This window comes from Solanum pennellii, chromosome 3 (genome assembly GCF_001406875.1).
Source record: "Solanum pennellii chromosome 3, SPENNV200".
Taxonomy (NCBI): Eukaryota; Viridiplantae; Streptophyta; class Magnoliopsida; order Solanales; family Solanaceae; genus Solanum; species Solanum pennellii.
In genome coordinates this window covers 66,314,276-66,316,892 of record NC_028639.1, presented here as the reverse complement: position 1 = coordinate 66,316,892, position 2,617 = coordinate 66,314,276, and the positions used below count along the sequence as shown (strand labels likewise).

Genomic DNA, 2,617 nt, shown 5'->3' with positions numbered 1-2,617 from the left:
TTAGTGATTGGAACAAAATTACTCATTTTAGTTAATTAAAGGTTAAATATGTTTAGCTGGTTATTACAGGGACCAAATTTGCAATAAACTTATAACTTAGGGATTAAAATTGTCATTGTTTCTTAGTTATTTTCCTCTCCCGGGTATATATAAGAGAGCTACACTACTGTATTCAGTCATATTCTGTTCCTCTCAGTCTTAGAGCATTGAAATTATCACTCAGAAAAACAACAACCATGGCAAGTCACTCTGACCCGGTGGCAGCGAATGCAGAGGTGGCGGCGGCAGTGAATGCAGAGGCTGCGGCGGCGGCGGTGAATGCAGAGGTTGCAGCGACGGCGGTGAATGCAGAGGCTGCAGCGGCGGCGGTGAATGCAGAGGCGGTGGCGGTGTGGCGGAGGCGACTGCTCAGCCGATTGTGAACGCGAACGATTATCTCCTCCAGCAGCAGTTGCGGTTGTTTTGGGCAGCTCAGCTTCAAGAGATCATAAAGATAAGAGATTTCAGGGAACACAGTCTTCCCATTTCCCGAATCAAGAAGATAATGAAATCGGACAAGGAAGTCCGTATGATTTCTGCTGAATCGACTATTCTGCTTGCTAAGGCATGTGAGCTCTTTATTCAGGAGCTCACCCATCGTTCTTGGCTTAAGGCCCAGGAATGCCAGCGCCGGACTCTGAAAAAGATCGACTTCTTTACAGTGCTTAAGGAGACTGAACTCTTTGATTTCCTTGTGGATGCCATTTCTATGGATGAGACAGAGGAAGAAGCTCCTACTTACGTGCCTGGCATGCTGGGTAACATACCAAATCGTATCCCGTACTGTTACTCACCAATGGGACCTCCTGCTCCACCAATGGCACCTCTTGCTCCATCAATAGGACCTCCTGCCCCATCAATGGGGTCACCTACTCCATCAATGGGGCCACCTACTCCATCAATGCCTACTCCACCCAGGGGGATCATGGGAAAGCGTGCTATGCCTTGGGTTGCACCCTCAATGCACGTCCCGCCTCCGTTGTACCCGCGACAGTTCCGTTGGTATGCTGCTGGCGGTAATCCATATGCTACTGGAGGGAGCAGTGGACAGGGTAGCGGTGATCCTCAAAGGTAACTTTGTCATTTCCTTAATTCACTAAGAGGGTTAGAAGAAAATGAATCAATTTGTCAAGTGGAATTGATTTTTTCCATTTTTGTTGAAGGTGGTAACTTCTTTTTTTTTTTTTAAAAAAAAATTCTTTCTCAGAAGCGACAAAGGGAACGTTTCCCCATGAGTGATTTGTCTCCATTGAAAAAAGATTCCACCCATGGGTCTGTAACTGCAATGTTTTTGGTCTTTGCTTTACTTTCACTCTATCAAATAGTAGCTACAAACCTTTTTGCATTGTATATGTTTGCCTTCTTGCATTTAAGGAAATCTTAACTAAATTTGAGTAAAGTACTTGTAAAATTTTGTGTTTTCTCTCTTTACTTGTAAAAATAATTTTTTTCTGCACTCTCTCATTGATGTTGCAACATGGAGATAGGAGTTACAGGTACAGTCTAAACTTTCATCAATCACCTCTTCTATATATTGCATCAGTGGAGAAAATGATTTGACATATCTTTATTTTTTTGTATCTGAATTTAGAGCAATAGATTGATATGTTTTCCACATGATTGTTTGTGTTGAAGCTGGCACCTTTTAATTTTTTTTTAAAAAATACTTTCTGAGAAGAAACCAAAGGAACGTTTCCCCATGAGTGGTTTGTCTCCATGGAAAAAAGTTTTCACCCATGGGAATTGAAACTACAACTTTTTTGTTCTTTATTTTACTTACACTCTATCAGATAATAGCTACAAACATTTTAGCATTTTTATATGTTATCCTTCTTGCATTTAGGGAAATCTTAAGTAAATTTGACTAAAGTACTTGTATAATTTTGTGCATTCTCTCATTACTTTTAAAAAACAATTTTTTTCTGCACTCTCTCATTGATGTTGCAACATGGAGATTGGAGTTACAGGTACAGTCTAAACTTTCATCAATCACCTCTTCTATATATTGCATCAGTGTAGAAAATGATTTGGAATATCTTGATTTTGTGGTATCTGAATTTGGAGCAAAAGATTGATATGCTTTCCACATGATTGTTTCATTTCTCTATACTATAAAGGAGTTCATGATTGATTCTCTTAATCGGATTTTACAAGTTTTCTCAGAGTGGTAACGGTAACTGTTAATGCCTTATTGGTGTTGATGCTAAGATGGAGCCAAAGCATATGTTTCAATTTTCTTACCTATGCATGATTATATATGCATGCATGCCTGGGATATGCCATCCATTACCGTTATCTATTACCTTGAGAAATAATTGATATCTGATGTCTTTATCGGTGCTGCGATGTACACCAGTAATAATTGTTCATGATAATGCATGTTGAACACGTGGCTTGTCGGTGAAGTGGAATTATATTCGTTTCTAACCCCATTGGTTAAGAGCATGTCTTATAGGAAAGTAAATCTAGAGCAAGTTCGAAGAACTGGAATAGTTAGATTTGGTTAGTTATAACTATTTTTTCTCCTTTTCTGTCGTTTGTGTGAATGACAAGAAAGAGAAACCAGGACGGCGGTACC

The 2,617-nt window shown here is 39.7% G+C and overlaps 1 protein-coding gene across 1 annotated transcript; it reads left to right on the top strand.

The window, feature by feature from the left end:
• Positions 1–236: 236 nt before the first annotated feature.
• On the top strand, positions 237–1,114 carry LOC114076402 (nuclear transcription factor Y subunit C-2-like). The gene is made up of 2 exons (XM_027915381.1): positions 237–314; positions 401–1,114. The coding sequence occupies exons 1-2, from the start codon at positions 237–239 to the stop codon at positions 1,112–1,114; spliced, it is 792 nt and encodes a 263-aa protein (XP_027771182.1).
• The last annotated feature ends 1,503 nt before the right edge of the window (positions 1,115–2,617 follow it).